Below are 19,086 nucleotides of genomic sequence, written 5' to 3' on the forward strand. Positions count from 1 at the left end.
ACCAAAGCTCTTTTCCTTCTTTTAGTTATAACCCAAATAGGTTGACTTGGAGTAAACAAAGATGAGCTTTCTTTATGGACACTCTGTAATTGAGCCAGAGTGTCTAAGAGACTGCAAGTAGCTCTTAAATAGTACTCCTTGTTCTTGACTGCTAGCAGTAAATCATCCACATATTGAAATAGGGTGACTTCTGGATACTTACTGTGAAGATGGTTCACATGCTAGTTGAAATCTTCATCAAAGATGGTAGGGAAATTCTTCACCCACTGAGATAATTGGATCCAGGTTAGTTGCCTTGGTATCTCCAGTTGAGGATCAACACATTCAAATGCAAAGATGGGCTGGCTTAATTTTGATAAAGGGGTGGGAAAAAACATGTCCCTAAAGTCCAGTACTACGTAAACGTTATGTCCTGGTGACAACAGGCTGAGTATGACATAGGAATTTGGGGAAATTGGGTGAATGGTTCCTACCTGTTTATTCACTTCCCTTAAAGCTTGTACCAGGCTATGATCTTGAGTCCCAGTTTTCTGAACTGGTAATAAAGGAATATTCCAGGCAGAGTGGCATATATTTCTTTCCACAGAGGTTGTTTGACACATGAGAGGAGGTGGGGCTAGGGCTCCCTAGAGCATCAGGAGACCAAGTCCACTTAACTCAGATCCCACTGTGTCCTCGAAGGAAGATGTGATGACTGTTCTAAGTTGTTGACTTGACATGTCTGTAATTAACTAAAAACTCAAGTCAGTGGGTACATTTGTGAGGGATTTTTAGTTAATTGGATCATTTGAGGTAGGAAGACCCACCTTAAATTCCTATCACTTCAAGTGGAAGACCCATTATAAAACTGGATCATTTGAGGTCAGAAGGCCCATCCTATAGTTGGATCATACCTTCTAGTGACAACCTGTATAAAGGAAAAGGAAGAAAATTGTTTGTGCTCCATGTCCGCTTGCCCTCACTCATTTCACTGATATTAAAAAAACCTACTTCTTTGGGATTTTGGTGTATACTGAAGAACAGCTGAGACATCCCGCCTCATGGAGTGAACAACTACTTGAATTCTTGGACAGCCATTGTTGGACCAGTTGAACTACAGTCTGTAAGGCACTCTGATAGATTATAGATTATATTTTATGTATTATATATAATATATATATATATATTCATTCTACCAGTTCTGTTCCTCTAAAGAACCTTGGCTACATCAACAGGATTTACATGACTACCCAGGCCTCCTCTTCTAGAGGGAGACCTGCAAACTAGGTGAAAGCAAGACTATACTTTAGGGACAGTGCTTTGGGACAGAAGTCTAGACCCTGGTGAGAATCTTCAAAACATCAACACTGAAGCATTTGAAGACACTGAGTTTGGGAAAGCAACAGAGGAGTGCCAGCCACAGAAATGCTTTCATCAAATGGAAGCCTACCCAAGCAGGATTTGAATCTTTAGAATCCCCATCTACAGCATCCATAAATGGAGGGGAAGTACCCTTGTAAGCTCAGCAGAGGTAGAAAGGAGGCTGGGGCAGAAAGAGCACTCATTCTAAGCCAGTCTGGGCCACACTACAAGAACCAGGGTTAGGAAACCCAAGGGAGGGTTCTGCCATTTGTCACAAAATGGGTGAACCTGGAACACATTTTGCTAAGGAAAATAGACACATAAGAAAATATTGCAAACCTGCTTAATATTAGACATGTTTGTAAAAATTAACACAGAATGAGGAGATGTAGATAAGCTGGTAAGAGAAAGAAATCTGAGATCAAATATTCATAATGATGACTAGGGAATTATAGTGAGTTACCAATGCTTTTGTTCACTAGGCAAATGGTACGTTGATGGGCATAGTCCAGCATTTTACCATGTATTTTACCACACATATCAGCACATCATACTGTGAGTGTGTGGTTAAATATATACAAGAAAATTAAAGAAGAAAATAATTTTTTGTGTTGCAGAGGCATGTACATCTTGGAATGTTTTCCTCAGGCTCCTATACATAATTCCATGATGGTAACAGTTCTTCAGACACTGTTGCTGTATATAAATGTCCAGTGCAGGGAGATGGGGGTTCTCAGGATAGATGGTCATTTTTCTTTCATCTCCCTCCCTTATTTCTCCCTAGTTCTGGTCCTCTTTCCCCTTAGGCAAATGACACTTCACTGCTTGTGGGAATCTGAAAAAGGAGATTTGCACAAACAAATTGAATATGCTCAATTATCTATCACTTTGTAATCAGTAACTACAAGCTCCATGGCCTGAGCCAGCCTGCATCATCTGTAGCCTCTTTGGTCCATGATGGGCTAGTCTGACCGGGAAGGATAATTCACGCAGGAGATCATCTCCCTTTGCCCAGAAACATGAAGAATGGACAGTGGAGCAACCAGGTGGACATGTCTCAGCACCAGTGTATTACATTCTCTGTTCTGGGGCTCACAGGGGTTTCTGATTCCCAGATGTCCAAGGACATCCTTTTGGCTCATCCTCTACTCTCAGTAGTACGCATTTGAAGTCCAGCACTGAACCAAATAATTTTGTGAATGGATTCACTGTGGACTAGCATATGGTAATTTGTCATGCTAGAGAGGATCTTCTTGACTTGGTTGCCGACACACAGCTGCCTGGGCGTAGGCTGGGCTCTGCTGTGGTTGTCATGTCCATACCAGATGTCAGCCTCCAGGGAGCCCAGCTGCTCCATCAACACTTAAAAGCAGAGAGACATGGGAAAGGCACTTGGGGTGACATTAAAATACATGGAACTTCTCTTTGACTGTGCTGGCCCTGTAGTAAGATGGTTTCCTAGGTTGACTCTTCCTGAGTGACCTTTTCTTTTCTTTCACCAGCCCTTCTCTACCGTTCTTGCTTAGCCTCCAGGCACTATTTTCTGTTGTCTAGTCTAGTTCACTACTCAGAAGGGAGATGCTGTGGAAATTGCCTTCTTAGGTGATAGACATGTTAAGCCAACTGTAATTTGAAAAGAACATTAAAAGTATCCAGAGAAAAATACAAACATACACGTGACCACTCTACCTATTTGTTTCCGCTACTGCCTCCACTGTTTTTCTGATTCACTGACAGATGTCTGCTATTGGGCAACACTGCTTCTTTGGGACCAGAAGGTAGTGAAATAGTCTGTGCAATTAATTTGTGATTTGATTCTTTAGGCATTTTTGCTTTTTTAGACAGGCTGTGCCACACCTTGGGGCTGGCCATTGAGTTGTTCCTGAGGTGATGTCTGCTGGGGGTTGTGAGATGGACTGCTGTCTGTGTCTTTGTGTGCTCATGCTCTCACATTGGACTTCCTTTCCTGAGAATGGAGATGTTCTATCCTAAGAATATGTGCTACTCTTTGGGTTGTAAGCACCAGATCTGGTCACGTTCTGGGATGGCTTGATGAAGGAGGTTTCTGATAATGACCTCTCTGAAAGGTCCATAATGCATCCTTAGGCACAATGGTGCTGCCCATGTCCCTGCACCTGCTGCTCATGCAGTGAGATCTCCTGACTACACTATGGTATTTTTTGTTAGAGTATAATGCAGGCTAGCTCCTCTCTGATGGCATAGGATTGCAGATATGCTGTGCATTGTTTCACCCTTCTTGCCATGATAGGTGAGATTGGGATGGACAGGAAAACCAGGTCTCCTCAGGCTGAGAAGGAAGGCAGAAGGATGTGCAGAGGTGATGGAGCTACGCTGCTTCCAAGTCTGAACTCGTCATTTTGTCCTCTCTAGGGTGACCATTGCTGAACAGTTAAATACTATCTCCTCCTGTTTTTCTGAAGTCTCGTGTTTCTTGAAGACTGCACCACAAAACTATTTGTAAATTTGTAGGGTTCTAGTTGGTTGGGAATGTGTTTACTGAATAACCTAGGGAAGGCTGATGACCATGTTTTACACACAGGTGTCTTATTATGTGGCCTATCCGGACCACGGTCCAGGGTCAATGGCTAGCCACTAGCTGATCATGTTATTAAGTTCTAGAGAAAGTTGAGAAGGAATAATACAATTTTTGATAATATTTGCTACTTACATATGCATTTTCCTTTTTTGAAAAGGTGATAAAGCATAGCAACTATAAAATACAGCAGTGCTACCAGGCCCCAGATGTCCACAGCAAGCCCATCATACACCCTGCCTAAAGAGCTCAAGTGTACAACATGCAGTTGTACCACAGAAAGCCTTCGACTTCTTCCTAGTGGTCAGTTTGCTGCCCAGACCAAAAAATCGCTTATTTTATGTCTCCTTTTGCATCTACTAAGATACTTTCTGGTTTGAGGTATCTATATGTATTTTTTCCCATGGCAGTAGTGGAGGACCCACACTACCTTCTTGAATAGTTTATGAGTCTATAGACTTCGTCCTTCTGCATATATACAAACTATGTGATATGGTTCATTCGCTGTGGCACTCTGCACTGATGCCATGACTCTTAGTAATGCAGCTCACCTACCGTGGCATGTTTCATAATGATATAGGTGTTGTGTGTGGTTGGTGGTGTGGTAGAGTATGATGACATTTGGATGATCCAAAGATTTCATTATCTCAACTTCAGATATGGTAGGGCATATTTTCTTCTTTCCCATTTCAGGGTTTCTACTGCTGTCAACTTTTGTTGATCTGTGCAGATCTTGTCTGTTGAACCTGTGGTCTGAGGACCTGAAAGAATGTGGCTGACTATAGTCTGATGCTGTAAACAATCTTACTTCAGTTTCAGTATACAAGAATGTAACAAAGAAAACAATGATCTAATGAAGGTTGTTTGAACTCAGAAAAACATGTAAATCGATGCCAGTAAGCACATCCCAGATCTTTCTCAGGGCAGATCAGTTTAAACACAATTGCCTGGCATGTACTGTAAATGATAACTAGGAAATCATGAAAGGAAGGCAGAGGCCGTGTCCAGATTCAGAGTATCCCGAACACTCAGCATGTCTGTTTACCAGATTGGGTTCTATAGCTATGTTTTTACATCAAATGAGAATAAACATGTCTTGTAAATTGGATGTAAATGCTTAATACAGGAGGCACAAAATCGCATCCAAGAACAATCCAGGGAAGGAAATGTACCTGAGGTAAAAGGCCCTCTGCCTTTTTCCTGGAGCCTTTCTAACAGTACTTAAAGGCATTGTTTGCCATGGGTCATTCCTTTGACCATGTTCCAACACAATGCCACCTATGTCTCTGTGAGGAGGGACCAGGTCAGTCTCACCCCTTCAAAAGCACCTTGACCAAAAGTGTCATGATGACAGTGATAATGCTTTTAAGGATGTGCTCATTTGAGCAGCTGACTTTGAGGTCCTCCTCCATTAAAACCCCTCCCCTTGGTAGAAATATTCGGTAGCAGCACCAACTAAAGAAGGCAGATAAAGAATATTAAACTCAGATCTAGGAGAGTTTATATCTATAAAGTCTTACAGTAAAAAACATCGTAGATGTCTCAAATAACACAATGATGTATTTTATTTGATGGTCATATAAAAACAAGGACAAATCAAACCCACAGACAGTAGATAGAAGTAATAAGGATCAGAACTGAAAAGTAATGAAATGACATTCACAAGAACATAATGATCAGTGGAACAAGGAGTTTGTTAATAAAATGATAAGTAATACTGACACACTTGTAGCAAAAATAATTTTTAAAAAACAAGAGAAAACATTACTTAAGTTTAATAGACTTGAACACAGAAGAAGGTGATAGATAGGTGTCAGTAAAGTCTAGAGATCACTGAGGAATATTGGAAATTTATACTCCACTGTCTGGAAGTTTTTAGAGATGGATAACTTTGTAGACATATATGTCATTCCACAATTAAACCTAAAGATATGGAATACATAAACATATAAGTGACAGCAAACAAGATTGAAATAATAAAAAACAAAAATCTCACAAAAAAATAAAGCGAAAGCTCAGACAGAACCAGTGATGGGCTTCAGCAGTGCTTGGAATAGTTCACATTAGTGGATCTCAGACTCTCCATAGTATAGAAAAGGCAGGGACTTACAGACTCAACATGTGAGACCAGGATTGCCCTGATAGTAAAACTGAATAAAGACACAATAATGATCAAAAATAAGATTGCATGCTTGATGAACATATGGGAGAAAATCCTTAAGAGTACTTAGTATTGGCCTGGGGAGATGACTCAGTCAATGAGGTGCCTACTAAGCAAGCATAGAGACCTGAGCTTAAATCCCCAGTATTCTGGTTAAAAAGCCAGGTGTATTTGCTTATGTTTGTAAGACTAGTATCTGGGGGCAAAATTGTTGTCTCCTGTTATCACCCATGTTCCAAGTAATGTCAATAACCTCATTGATTCACCATTTTGGCAGAATCATTAGTTTGATCTGTTGTCAGTACCCTGTATGTGATGGGTAGACATTTCATCATACCTTACCAGGCTTCCCAGGAAAAGTCATGCAACACGCTTGGCACCCAAGCAGGAATATAACAGAGTATAGATGAAATTGAGAAGTTACTTACTGGTCCTGGTTAGTAAGGCATGAAGCTAAGGCTGAAAAGTCTGAGGATGGAGCACCCTCAGAAGGAACTGTGGTGTGACTTCCCTTCTCCATGTAGTATGTGATAGTGCCTCTCTGTCAGCAGTTGCGTGAGCCTTGTGGTGGGTGGTGAGACATGTGACTGAGAGTCTCCTGAAGAGTGAATGTCCCTAAGGGGAGTCCAAGTATGGAAGTCTGCTGTGTGGTGTGGAGTGCATGCCTGCCTGATGAGTAGAGTACACTGTGTGAGTTCAGAGATGTCCTGAGAGCAACGGAAGGTTCAGAGCAATGTAGTTCCTGAAAGTACCACACACTGAACAAAACTATTGGCAATCTGGGACTTGTGATTTGGTTGAGTGGGCAAAAGTGTTTATAATGAAACCTGGCAATCTTTAGTTCAATCCCCAAAATCCACATAAAGGTGGAAGGAGAGAACCAACTCCATAAAATTGTCCTCTGATTTTACATGCACAACATGGCGTGTGCACACCTCACATACCCATCACACACACTGATGACCTTAAGTCCAACCTGGGAATGTTTTACAGGTTTAAAACAGCACCTAAAAAGCTGTAAATGTGCCTAAAGAAACAGCAAAAAGAGCTCAGTGCACATAAAATGTACAACTATAAAATTCTTGGGAACATTGTGCTCCGTCGGTACACACATTACCTGACAGTTATTGGAAATATTGTATGCAAGCCTGTGCCTGTAAATTTAAGAGAACTGAGGGATTTTCACATGCTACTTTACCCAAGTTGCCCATCCTCTGAATAATTTGATAAATAGGATGCTATGTAGTATTGTTTTTTACTAAATCTCAAGCATTCACTTTTACCAATAAAAAGACCTGGGAGTCAGATGCTGGGGTGAAAACCTGCTAGCTCAGAGAGGCAGAACAAGCATGGGGCTGACCTTCCTCTGCTGCCATAATCCCAGATAAAAGACTTTTCTCATTTACCATCTCAAACAAAAATCCTCAAACTCAATGTCCCTCCTTTCTACTTCCTGTGAGTTTCTCTATCCATCCACCTGACTCCCTCTTACTGTCTATGGTTTTTTCCCTGTCAGTTGGTTTCTTGTTTTTCCTCTTGACCTATAATTGACCTTATTCAATCCTGTTTACAGTATGGAGAAAGCTCCTGGATTAAAGGTGTGTGCTAGGGTTGAGCCACACCACAACAAGAAACAGTTTTTTTTTCAGTAAATAATGCAATCTTGGGGTTCACAGTGTGATCAAATATACTAAAACAATGTGGGATTGGGATAAAGAGACTCAAAAGGCTTTTGTACTGGCTAAGATCTCCGTAACATAGGTTAACCAACTGTTTGATCTATTGTCACAGTATCTCTTCCTGTTAGAAGGCACTAGAACTTTTGGGGGCTATGGAAAAAATAAGTTGAGCAAAGGATTCCAATAGGGTTTTGTCCTCAGACATGGGAAGGGACAGAAACTCAGTTTAGTGTTAGATGGCCATTGCTAGCAGCATATAAGATATTACAACAGATGGAATCCATCAATGACTCCATCTCAGCAACCATAAAGACAAGTTTATCCAATTAAGAATTGTAGTGAAGGAGGATAGAGAAGTAGCTCAGCGGTTTAAGAGCACTGGGTCCTCTTCCAGAGGTCCCAAGTTCAATTCCCAGAAACCACACGGTGGCTCACAACCACGTGTAACCTGATTCCCTCTTCTGGTGTGCACAAAGATAGGTCACTCATGTACGTAAAATAATTATTTTTAAACAATAATTGTAGTGAAGGCCTTTTGGCAAAGCCTCTTTCCATGATGGCACAGAATCAAACCCTACAATGGTAATCTGCATGTTTACAATAATGTGGTATGGTTTCTGGAAGCCCTGTTACCCTGTAGGCTGCCCTAGCATCAGCATCCATTCTAGTTTCTAAGCCACCTCCAAATAACTGAACCAACAGCTATGGCAGATAATGCACTAGAAGGGGCATCACCCATACCTGTGAATACCTGGTACATGTATGATATGAGTGGAAGCATCAATAGGAACATACAAATGAACATAAGCATCATGTGGCTGTACAAAGAAGGAAAATGTAGCCAGTGGTGGCACATGCCTTTAATCCCAGCACTCGGGAGGCAGAGGCAGGCAGATCTCTGTGAGTTCGAGACCAGCCTGGTCTACAGAGCGGGTTCCAGGATAGGCTCCAAAACAACACAGAGAAACCCTGTCTTGGAAAAACCAAAACAAAAACAAAAAAAACCCAGTATGTTTAGTAGTAACTCATGAGACATGACCTCTGTCAATCTGTTCTGACAGTTGAGCTGTATTTGGAGGCCTCAATTTACGGGTGGTCCAACAGGAAAATGAAAACTGGCAAATACTGGCTCAGTTACAATGAGAACAACAGATGTGACAAGAAACATATAATAGAGTTCAAGAGGAATCAGAACGTCTGGTAGTTTTCTATGGATCAGCTTCACAGCCTACTGAGACCTGAAAATCAGGAATCAGATGTGCTTACCAAAATACAGGCCACTTGCTCTCAGGTGCCACTAAAGGCTGCTCATTGGGTTTGTGTAAAGTCTGATCAAAAGGGGAACCAACATGGAATCAAAAAACAGCTAAAGCTATTGGCATTTCTATAAAGTATCATAATAATACTGTGCACTATTCAGTCATATGAAGCCTCTTCCCAGTTGTGGGCTCAGCACATGTATGTTATGATGAGGTACACGCATATGTAAGTTTGCTCAGTAAGTAAGTGGTAAATAGCCCATATATGGCCTGTGCTTGTCAGTGAGGGATGCAAATATACCCTCACCTGTATGGATACCACCACAGGTTTATTTCACACATATTTATACAAGCAAACAACAGGTGAAGCCACATCACTGTCTCACCCAACTCAGGGTTAGGCATGCATATCCACAGAGAAATGATGGTGACAGAGATAGTCATTTCTTAAAAACTGATGTATGGAAATGGGATGAAGAATGATACCCCCACCAACTTTATGATACTTCTAGGGCTGGGATAACTGAAGGAAAGAATGGGTTAGTAAAACAGCAGCTAAATGGTTTAAGTACAAGAGGTATATTTCATAGGTCAAAAATGGCACTTGAAGTGCTAGGGATAGGCTACCTCATTATGAGTTGTTGACCAGGGAGGTTCCTGTGGCACACATATTATAAAGGATTCTGGGACTGTTATTGGTTATATGACAGAACTAGTTGATAAGGCCCTGTTCTTGATATACTTTGGTTGCAAGTCATGGAGAAACAAGGCTGAGACTGACCTGGAAGTTCCCTCCATTTGGGCTGGCCTTCATAGTGTTGAAAGGTGCTTTGGGGAGAAGTGTCACCCAACCTTTCATTTATGGACCCTGTATGCTATAATATCAGTATCTGCCTACTGGCACAATATTGGCATGACTATTGTGGATACAACCACAGCTTTCTGATTAGATTTAAGACTTGCTCAACCAGAAGGAATTCATGTCTGGTACTGTAAGCCAGAACAGAAACCTGTGACTGGAAAGTTAAAACCTCAGTAGGGAAGCTACTGTTATTGTTTTGTTAAGTGGATGTGATAAGTCTGACAGAATGTCTTCTAAGCACTTGTACTTCCTTACACCCATAGATCACTGTTGCTGTCAGCTGCAATTGATCACAGAAGGAAACTTCCTTTTTTGGAAATGATGGTATGCAACAGACATTCATAACTACTAATGAAGATGCTGTGAATTTTGTGGCATAATGACCGAATACTAAATCAGAGGCACACATCACCCTCTTCAAGGCTCAGGGAATATTGCGGAAGAGGGGACGGGAAGACTGTAAGAGCCAGAGGAATGGGTAAAATATTGTATACCAATTGTTTGATTTTTGTTTTTCCCAGAATTTAAATGTTCCCTCTAGGAGGGAGGTGGGAGGCTCACTAAACTCAAGAAATAAACAACTCACAAATCTGAGGAAGTTTCTGAGTCCAAAAAAGATTCACAAGACCCTTCCCCAGGGTTATGGATATAAGAAACAATTGCTGGGTAGAGATTCTCCTACATGTGGAGCTGTTTGCAAGCCCTGTAGAGAGCTTCAGATTTGTGGCTCTTGTGAATTATCACCTATAAAGCATGGACATTTCAGTGTTGTAGATGCTTATGAGTCACTCATGCTCTTGCAAGTAGCCCCATTTTCTTGTAAATAAATCTAATAAACACACTGGTTTATCATAATGGACCTCGGTAGTCTTGTTACTTTGGTCTATCACTAGTTCCCTATCTGAGGTGGGTAGACATTTGCTGTGTTTCCCCAGGAAAAAATTGCATAACACCACTTATGCCCCCATTGAGCTTGTTTGTGTATCTGGGCCACACCACCGGAGGATTCCACAATTTCTAAAAAGAGCAACTTCTGTCAGGAACCTAATAGTCAAACACATGAGCTTGTCCTTGATATCTTGATATTTCATATCCAACCCATAACAAGGACCTTCTCCTTCACGTAAGATAATAATGAGGATAATGATTATACTTCATTTGTTATGTATACTAGTTAGGTAGTGAACATATATGATACTGCAATGGACTTTTCAAACTGTCCTTAATATTCTCTAGTAACTTTTTGGCTTTTACAATTATCATACCACTAAGCTACACAGTTACCTTTTCTAAACTTTGATAGGAAAGAAAAAGGATGGTAGCAGTGTTTTATTAGCACTAATGGGACTGAGACAAAGAGAACTCCACCATAGATTCCCAAAGACCCTCTGTAACCTTTTAACTTCATTTATTTAATTTATGTATGTGTGTGTGTCTATGTATGAGAATGTGCAAATGTATGCCCATGGGTGCCCATGAAGGACAGACAAAAGTCTTGACTCCCTTGGAGCTAGAAGTACAGGCCATTGGGACCACTAAACGTAGGTCCTCAAAAGACTAGACAAGTGCTCTTAACTGCTGAGCCACCTCTCTAGCTTTCCCCATTATCTTTCTCACCAGAACTCCAGGGTCCCAGTGGGTTGACCTATTTGAAATGATGAAGAAAGTACTGTGAGTCCAGAATCCCACAGAGAGTGAAAGTATCCTTCCCATGGATGTGGGTGATAGATAGGATCATGTTTTAGTTATGCCTTTTATTCCTACAATAAAACACTATGACCAAAAAGCAAGTGACGTAGGAAAGGATTTGTTTGGCTCACACTTCTATATCACTATCACTGTTCAGGGAAGAAACTCAAACAGGCCAAGAATCTTGAGCCAAGCGCTGATGAAGAGGCCATGGAGGGAGGCTGTTTACTGGCTTTTTTTCCATGACTTGCTCAGCCTGCTTTCTTATAAAACCTAGAACCACCAGCCCAGAGATAGCACCACCAACAACGGTCTGTGATCCTCCCTAAATCACTAATTTAGAAAATGCCTTGAGATTTTTGTGTTGGTCTATTTATCACTCCAAAGTAATTGATTTCTGACACATGGTCTGACTATGTATCTTTGTTTTACAACTCAAGACCATCTACCTAGGGGAGATACTGCCCAGAAAGGTCGGTCCTTCCCATAACATTAATCTAAACTATGCCCCACAGATGTACACATAGGCCAATCTGAGAGATGCAACTCTTTATGTTCCCTCTATATTACTAGGAAAGAGAGATTTGGGAGGAGGAGACTAAAGAGGTAGGGGGGAAGCTGGCAGAAATCATTAGAAATGCAGAAGGATAAGAATGTAGGAATAACAGGTGTGTAGTAAAATGAAGACAAAAAAAGAAGAAAAAACATGGAGAAATTAGAAACAAGATAGGATTACTAGAGTGGAAACAGAACAATAAAGAGCACATGAATAGAAAGAATGTGGTGTGAAGAGATTATTTGTCTATAGCCCTCAGATGTAGACATTACGCTTATTGTGGCATCTCTTTTTGAACCCTGAATGAAGACTTTTGAGGCAAGGACCTTGAAGGCTTTTGATAGTCTGGGACCTTGTGAGTATTTCCACACCCAATTATAAGGATATTTTTGATGACACTGAGATAAGACTGCACAGAAAATTGGAGGTATTTCCAAATGAATCAAAACTTAATACTCTAACAATGTGTCTATCCTACATTCACATGTCTGTTGAAGAATGTAATTAAGCCTTATAAGTCAGGAGATACAAAGCCACCACAGTACTCAGGATTCTGGACAGGAGTATCAGGAGTTGTTGGTCAACCTAGGCTACACAGCAAGAACCTGTCTCAGAAAAATAAAGGGGAGAGGGATACTATGACTTATGGTCAACTTGAAGGACATTATGCTAAGAAAAATAACCCTTAAAGGAGAGAAATACTGCATATGTGGAGCCTAAAACAAAAAAAAACCTCCATTAGTGATAATAACAGGATGGAGAGATGTTTCTAGGATGTAGACTAGGCAGTAAGTAGGAGGAAGAGAGCAGAGATCTAACGCACAGGATGAAGATCAAAGTGCACCATGGAGAATTAGTGCTGCTCTCACCACAGGGAGAAATGGAACATTCAGAAGAAAGACATGCTAACTAATTCCAGCATCAGGATATTTATATAGATATAAATCAGGACACCACAGCACATGGTTCAAATATACAAGGTAGTTTATTGTAATAATAAGAAAATAGTCTTTGCATTCAGATTTATTTGTGCCAAATATATTTTCCCAGGTCCCTATGTCATTCTTGGTAACACTTCTGCAGCAATCTATGCCCAGCTCTCTAGAGCACATCCTTGGTGACTGTTCTTCACCTGAATGCACAATACATAAAACCAGCAGTCACTCAGCTTTCAATATCTAGGACCTTTTCTTAGGGGCTGCCTTCATGGTTCAGTTCTCTAGGTATTGGTTGATAAGACTCTCTAAAAGGGGAACCAGTACACAAAGCCCCCAAAGTGACTGTCAGTGTTCTGTATGTCTGTCCCTTACAGCTGGAAATCTTTCTGATGGGGAAGTGATGTCTCTGCCTAGGTGATAAATGGAACAGTAACAACAGCTGACTCCACACAGTAGATGGAGGAGACTTGAGCAGCATCTCACCCTCACATAGGTCCTGCCTGGACAGAGAGGCCTCCCTCAGTGAGGAAAGCCTTCTCAGACACTGTTCCCCCACAACAAAGGGTTAGTAAAAGGCTTGAGTGCTACCTGGATCAGCAGACATTTTCTCTTCTTCCTCTAAGTCCATCTGTTTGTAAGTCTCTGGCTCTGGTCCAACTTCTCTGTCAATCAAAAGGAGCCTCTTCAATCTAGGAAACATGAAAACAAGGCATTCTGGTAAAATTATTAAGTGTTCAGTTGTCCATTACCCTGAAACCAATCATGCCTTCCCCAAAGCCTGAGCAAGGGAGCATCACCTTTGTGTCCCTCTCTGTTCAGTGTGTTAGGTCTTGAGTGGCATCTCCTGCCCTAAGCACCACACAGGTAAAGCTGGACTCAGGCTTTGTCCCTTGATGAGTGCAGTCCCAGGAGTCTCTTTAGTAGCCCCAGCATAGGGTCATCCAGGGTCATCCAGCAAAGGCACCAGTCTTTCCTAGACTGCTGCCTGGAGACACAAAGCTTCAGCAACAGCAATGTCCCTACAGGGTGTGAGAAAGAAAACAGCTTTCCTCTTTGCATGAGACACTACTGAAAATAGTCTCTTGGTGGTGTTCTGGAGAGTAGTCTGAGGAGGGGTATGAATCTGAACCCTTAAATCTCTTCAAATATCTCCGAGCTTTCTTAGGAGGTGGGAATGTGGCAGGAGACCATGAATCATCCAAAGGAACACCCTCACTGCCAGACCAGGGGTATCCATTGTCTTTCCATCAACAGGTTCTTATCCATGATCATGCTTGGGACCAGCTCCATCTCTGAATTCAACTGTCAAACACGCCAGACTTCACCTTCCTTCCACCCAAAGCACAGCTGGAGGGCCTCAGCTTGCACATGATCAGATGCCCTGGGGCAAAGTGCACACCATGGCTTGTGCTGGCTTCACATGAGTCCTGTGAAGCAGTAGAGCAGGGTGGTAAGTTTTTGGGGTGGGGGTGGAGACGGGAACAAGCTGAGTTAGAGGAATTTTGAGGCATTTCCAGGAGGGGAAATGACAAAGTATGAAATTACCTTGTCTGGAATGGGAGTCCTCTCCAGTGCAAACAAACTTCACTAGTGTCAATCATGCACAAGGTACATTGGGAGAAGTGTGGGGTGGTGTGTGTGTGTGTGTGTGTGTGTGTGTGTGTGTGTGTGTGTGTGTCTGTCTGTCTGTCTGTTCAGATACACAGTACAGAAGAATGTATCCATATATGACTCAGGTTGCAAAGCGACATGCATCAATAATAGTGCTAGGGTGAGTTGTGAAGGTGCCTGGATCTTGGTGGGGGTAGAAAGCAAGCTATCTAGTAAGCCAGGATGGTGCTGAAATCCACACCATAACCAATAGACTCACCTGTTTCCATACACGCTACCTTCCCAAATGATCACAAGATGGACACTCCCTGCAATCTCATTCCTCTGTTTCTGGCTCCCGCCTGGTCAGCAATACTCATCTTGAACCCATTCATACTGGTCAGGCTCTCTGGGGTCCTCCTCTGCTCCTAGTGCTGCTGTCTCTTCCAATGGCTCACAGGCATACCTGGAGACAGGTAACTGGGCTGGCGATCTCACTGTGCATGGAAGACCCCCCCTGAGACCTGTTTTCCTAATCGTCACCAGCACTCTGTGGATCCCTGTTTACAGCATTTTTGAGTCCCACAGAGTGCTTCAGTTTGCTAGCACAACTGTAGCACCACCTACCTAGAGGGGAGAGTGAGACGGATCATGAGCTCAGACCTGCCTCCCAGAAGCCTTTCTCGGTCCTCAAGCTGAAGAGCAGAAAAGCAAAGCAGCCAAGCCACCAGAGAACTCTTAACTTCTACCAAGACTGCAGAGATCCTGATCTCACAGTGGCTGGAGACTAATTACCCTGAGACTGACTACTGAATGCCCTGCTCCTATCTTATATACCTCTCTAGTGCTGGGATTAAAGGCATGAGCTCTATTGTTTCTTTGGAATGATTTACTCTCATGTAGCCCTGGATGGCCTTGAACTCACAGAGATCCATCTGCCTCTGTCTCCTGAGTCCTGGAATTAAAGGTGTGTATCACCACTGCCCAGTTTCTATGGCTCTGGCTAGCTTTGCTTTTCTGATCCCCAAGCAAGCTTTGTTAAATCATAAACAATGTCACCACAGTCCCAGGTGATCTGAAAAGGGGGTAACATGTCCCCTCCTCCCCAGTCTTCATGTGCAGACACAGGAATGCTTTGCCCCTAGTTTCAGCCTGTGATAAGGACACAGCTTCCCGATGACACACAGCCATCTCAACTTCCTACCTGGCTCTCTCCTGCACCCCCCTGCATCCTCAGCACACTGCTCCCCACTCTCTGGTGTCAGCCTCCAGGGAACACAGTGCCTCCAACAGCACTTGAAATAGACACAAGAAAGGGGCCTCTTAGTAGAAATACACAGGACTTCTGCTTGTCTGTTCTGGCCCTGTGCTGGAATGGGCCCTCAATCTGATTCCTCCTGAGTGCCTGCCCCATTGCTCTCTTCACCAACCCTCCTCCCACATGCTTGCCCAGCCTCAAGCTACTGTCCTCTGCTGTCTGTCTACATGTAGGTCAAGTTTCTTAGGAAGGATACCCTGGTGTGATAATATATTATCACTAACCCTTAAAAATGGGTATGTTTATAATCTGTTTATTTAGAAGCATATCATTTAGTCCAGGAAATGGCTTAGTGAGTAAAGGCACTTGACTCCAAGCCTGGGGACCTTAATCCATTTCCAAGGACCCACATGGTATAAAGACAGAATTGACTCCTGCAAGTTAATTCCCACACACATATAGTAAATAAATATTTTTCTTTAAAGAAAAGGACATTGTTTTAAAAAAGACCTAGATATAGAAATGCCTTGTAGCCTCTCCACCTACCTGTTACCAAGGCTGCCTCCATGGCCCTTTTAGCTCACAGCCAGGATTTTATTGTTGGCTAGGCGCTCCCTATTTTCGGTTGACAGGCAGCAACATAAACTTCGCAGGCTTTTTATACTCCTGTTCTGTAGGCTCTTCCAAACTCGCTTTTTAAAGGGGGCTCTAGGTGCAATCTTGCACTGGCCACTGAGGTGTCCCTGGGGTGTTTCTGGGGAGGATGGACTGAGGTCTTTTTCTTGTACAGAGGGACCATAATCCTGGGCTTCCTTGCTGGGAACTGGAGCTAAACCATCCTGTGAGGTCATGTTGTTCTTTGAACCAGCTGTAGTCACATTGTGGGACCGTCCCCTGAGGGCCTCCTGAGGTGGGCTTTGTGGGAGAGATGAGCTGATATTTTCACTTGGTATGTTGGTGCCCTTACACTGGGCTTCCGCCACAGAGGCGTGATGAGATAAAATATCCAGCGAGGACGCCTTGTACTTTGGATTGTTAGAGCCAGCTTTGGATAAGTCCAGGGATGAATAAGATTCCAGTGGCATATACTCTGAAGGCAATATTTCATCTGAGGTGTAATTGCTCTCTGTGTCCCCCCATGTGCTGCTCATGAAGTGAGCCTCCTGGAGCTGCTGGGGACAGATTATGTGAACAGGGCCTGTCTTCTTGTTCGGGTAGTTCACGGTGGTAGGCATGCTGTATCTCATTCCACACTTGTCATCATTCTCAGGGCTCTCAGGTAGAGTGGGCAAAATGAAGGTAGGAAGGGTAGGGACACTAGATCCCCTCTTTATAGTAGTAACTTTTGGCATTGTGGGAGGCCCTGTAGAGTTCAGGGTTCGACCTGACTGCCTGGGCTTCAGTTTTTTTATAAAGTTGTCCCCCCAGGGTGACTGTCCTCTCAGAATCAAATAGGTAGCCATCACCTGATCAAACTTTTTCTCCCGTAAAGCTTCCTTTACCTCTCGTTGCTTGTATCCCATCACACCCATGATGACCATCACCGTGGGGTCTGGGTGGCTGTTGGCCTTCTCTCTAAAGGAACGGAGAGAACCTTCATTGCCATGCTTCAGCCATTGAAAGCTCAAAATGTCACCTATTCTTGGTCTTTGTCCAGGGTTTATAGTCAACAATTTAGCAATCATGTCCCAAAGCTCTGGAGACAGACTGAATTTAACCGAGTACTTTCCTGCCAAGATCTTCTGCTTTAGTCCTTCATAGCTATGTCCCTGGAAAGGGAGGCACCCTGTCGACATGAAGTAAAGTACAACTCCCAAGCTCCAGATGTCAATTGCAAGGCCATCGTAGCCTTTACCTTCAAAGAGTTCCGGGGCACAATAAGGAAGGGTCCCGCAGAAAGCTGCTAGCTTCTGTCCCATAATAAGCTTGGCACCCAGCCCGAAGTCACTAAGCTTTATATTTCCTTTGTCATCTACTAAAATATTTTCAGGCTTCAGATCCCTGTGGGCAATCCCTTTCCTGTGACAATACTGGATGGCACATACCATCTGTTTAAACAGCCTACGGGACTCCTCCTCCGGTAGACAGCCAAACTCCATAATCCTACCCATTAGCTCTCCCCCTGTGGCATGTTCCATGACCATGTAAGTATTATTCGTTGTGTCGATTATATGCAGAAGTTTAATAATATTAGGGTGATCTAGAGCTTTCATTATTTCAATTTCTGATTTGATGAAGGTGTTCTTTTTGCCTTTTGGAAGAATTTTTACTGCTACTCTTGTCTGCGTGAGTAGATGGCTAGCCAATTTTACTTCCCCAAATCCTCCTTGGCCAAGAGTTGTTAGGATTTTATAATGTTCTGTTAGCGCCTCTTCATCAAAGGGTTTGGACTTTTTGTCTTGAGCTTCTTCCCACCTCTTCATCTTTGTTGATAAAAATACTTAGTATAAACACCAACTAGTGATACAAGATAAAAATTAATTAAAAGCAGGTCTAGGCAAAACATTTGTAGCTATAAATTCCTGCAGATAAAAAACCCCAAAACATAGATGTCCTAAATAACCGAATGGTGCATGTCAAGGTCATAGAAAAATAAGAACAAGCCAAACCCAAAAGAAACGGAAGATTCAAGTTCAGAGCAGAAATTGATGAAATGAAAACAAAAACAATACAAAGACCAATGTAACAAAGACTTTATTATTTTAAGGATAAATATAATACATGAAATCTTAGCCAGAATACTATTAGAAAAATTTAAGACACAAGTTAATAATATTAGGAACAAAATAAGGTAGTATCAGGAATACAACTGAAATCCAGACATCCAGACAATCACTAGGGAATGTTTTTAAAGTGTTCCAGTGAGTTAGGAAAATCTAGAATAGATAAACTTCTAGATACACACTAGCTACCAAAACTCAGAAGCAGTGGGTGACAACACAAACTGTTTTCTGGACAAAGCAGGGCAGTTGCCTGTCTGCACCCACAGCATTATGACCTGCTTAAGTTCACTCCAGACAAAAATCTCAGTGTGAAGAGGGGATGCAGAACAAGAAGTCAAACTCTTGGTGAGCTATTGACACTTGATAGTTTCCAGAAGAAAGAACACGTTTTAAGGGTGTGACTGCTAGTAAGCTGGACAGACCACTCTCCAGTGGAAGGGCATATATCCAAGAGCATAAGGACAAAAGAAACTGTA

The 19,086-nt window shown here is 42.4% G+C and overlaps 1 protein-coding gene and 1 long non-coding RNA gene across 3 annotated transcripts in view; one reads left to right on the forward strand and one right to left on the reverse strand.

Moving 5' to 3' along the window:
• LOC121140560 overlaps nt 1–10,695 on the forward strand; it is a 51,910-nt gene extending 41,215 nt beyond the window's left edge. Inside the window, exon 6 of the long non-coding RNA XR_005877472.1 lies at nt 10,120–10,695. This is a non-coding gene — a long non-coding RNA (uncharacterized LOC121140560). The remainder of the gene's footprint in view (nt 1–10,119) is intronic.
• Nucleotides 10,696–13,116: 2,421 nt separating this feature from the next.
• Nucleotides 13,117–18,338, reverse strand: LOC110341316 (sperm motility kinase X-like). 2 transcript variants are annotated; one of them, XM_040744963.1, is made up of 6 exons: nt 16,434–18,338; nt 15,834–15,924; nt 14,910–15,095; nt 13,837–14,058; nt 13,628–13,728; nt 13,117–13,233 (listed from the first exon to the last, which is right to left on the reverse strand). In XM_040744963.1, the coding sequence occupies exon 1, from the start codon at nt 18,308–18,310 to the stop codon at nt 16,463–16,465; it is 1,848 nt and encodes a 615-aa protein (XP_040600897.1). In that variant the 5' UTR covers nt 18,311–18,338; the 3' UTR covers nt 13,117–13,233; nt 13,628–13,728; nt 13,837–14,058; nt 14,910–15,095; nt 15,834–15,924; nt 16,434–16,462. The 2 variants fall into 2 exon arrangements, with proteins under 2 accessions (XP_040600897.1, XP_040600898.1); XM_040744964.1 differs by lacking the exon at nt 15,834–15,924.
• Nucleotides 18,339–19,086: the final 748 nt, after the last annotated feature.

Source organism: Mesocricetus auratus, unplaced genomic scaffold (assembly GCF_017639785.1).
Source record: "Mesocricetus auratus isolate SY011 unplaced genomic scaffold, BCM_Maur_2.0 Super-Scaffold_100004, whole genome shotgun sequence".
Lineage (NCBI taxonomy): Eukaryota > Metazoa > Chordata > Mammalia > Rodentia > Cricetidae > Mesocricetus > Mesocricetus auratus.

Coding starts and splice junctions, on each gene's coding strand:
- LOC110341316 (XM_040744964.1), bottom strand. CDS start 18,310: ATGAAGAGGTGGGAAGAAGCTCAAGACAAAAAGTCCAAACCCTTTGAT.